This window comes from Aplysia californica, unplaced genomic scaffold (genome assembly GCF_000002075.1).
Source record: "Aplysia californica isolate F4 #8 unplaced genomic scaffold, AplCal3.0 scaffold00197, whole genome shotgun sequence".
Classification (NCBI taxonomy): Eukaryota; Metazoa; Mollusca; class Gastropoda; order Aplysiida; family Aplysiidae; genus Aplysia; species Aplysia californica.
The window spans coordinates 809,407-810,025 of NW_004797467.1; the positions used below are offsets into that span (position 1 = coordinate 809,407).

Here is a 619-nt window from a genome sequence, read left to right on the forward strand (position 1 = left end):
ATTTTAGCATTCTGTACGTTTCCTATGTCGTTATGGGCATCTTGGCAGCCATCTGTTGTTTATTGATCTTATCCCTTCCTGAGACGAAAGATCTCGGACTTGAGGATACACTGCAAGTCGCAACTGTGCTTAAGGAGGAGACCGCTGTTGATGAAGACAGTAAGCCACTGAGAGAGAAGAGGGTATAGTATAAACAAGCTTTGCTGTGAGCGGAGGAATAGTTTCAGTTCACTATTCAGTAGTTTCAGGACTTCTTCCAAACTGTCTTCTTGACCTATAGGCCTGCTGCTGTCTTGACGTTGGTAGTCTAGTGGTCAAGCTACTGGATTCGTAATCGTGAGGTTGCGGGTTCAGGGGTTCAAACCTCAAGTCCGATGATGTGTCCTTGGGAAAGGCAATATGCACGAATTTTCTCTCCACTTCACCCAGGTGTGAATGGGTATCCGGCCATAGACAGTGGAGATCTTCTCCTTATATTAGTAGTAGTAGTAGTTTTAGCGCCAGTAAAATGGCAACTTGCACTGTATGCTTCCCTGAAAGTTGAGATTTTTTCAGGATGCGCTGGAGTAATAATAAACTAAATAGATTGTAAAGCGCATAGAGCTCGCCGTTAAGCGGG

The 619-nt window shown here is 44.6% G+C and overlaps 1 protein-coding gene across 1 annotated transcript in view; it reads left to right on the forward strand.

Annotated features, from left to right (window-relative positions):
* The window catches only part of LOC101854171 (solute carrier family 22 member 5), a 27,223-nt gene extending 26,855 nt beyond the window's left edge, over positions 1-368 (forward strand). The window contains exon 3 of the mRNA XM_005098933.2: positions 1-368. This exon is cut by the window's left edge and continues 1,242 nt beyond it. Coding sequence (XP_005098990.1) covers positions 1-188 — 188 coding nt within the window. The 3' untranslated portion in view covers positions 189-368.
* The last annotated feature ends 251 nt before the right edge of the window (positions 369-619 follow it).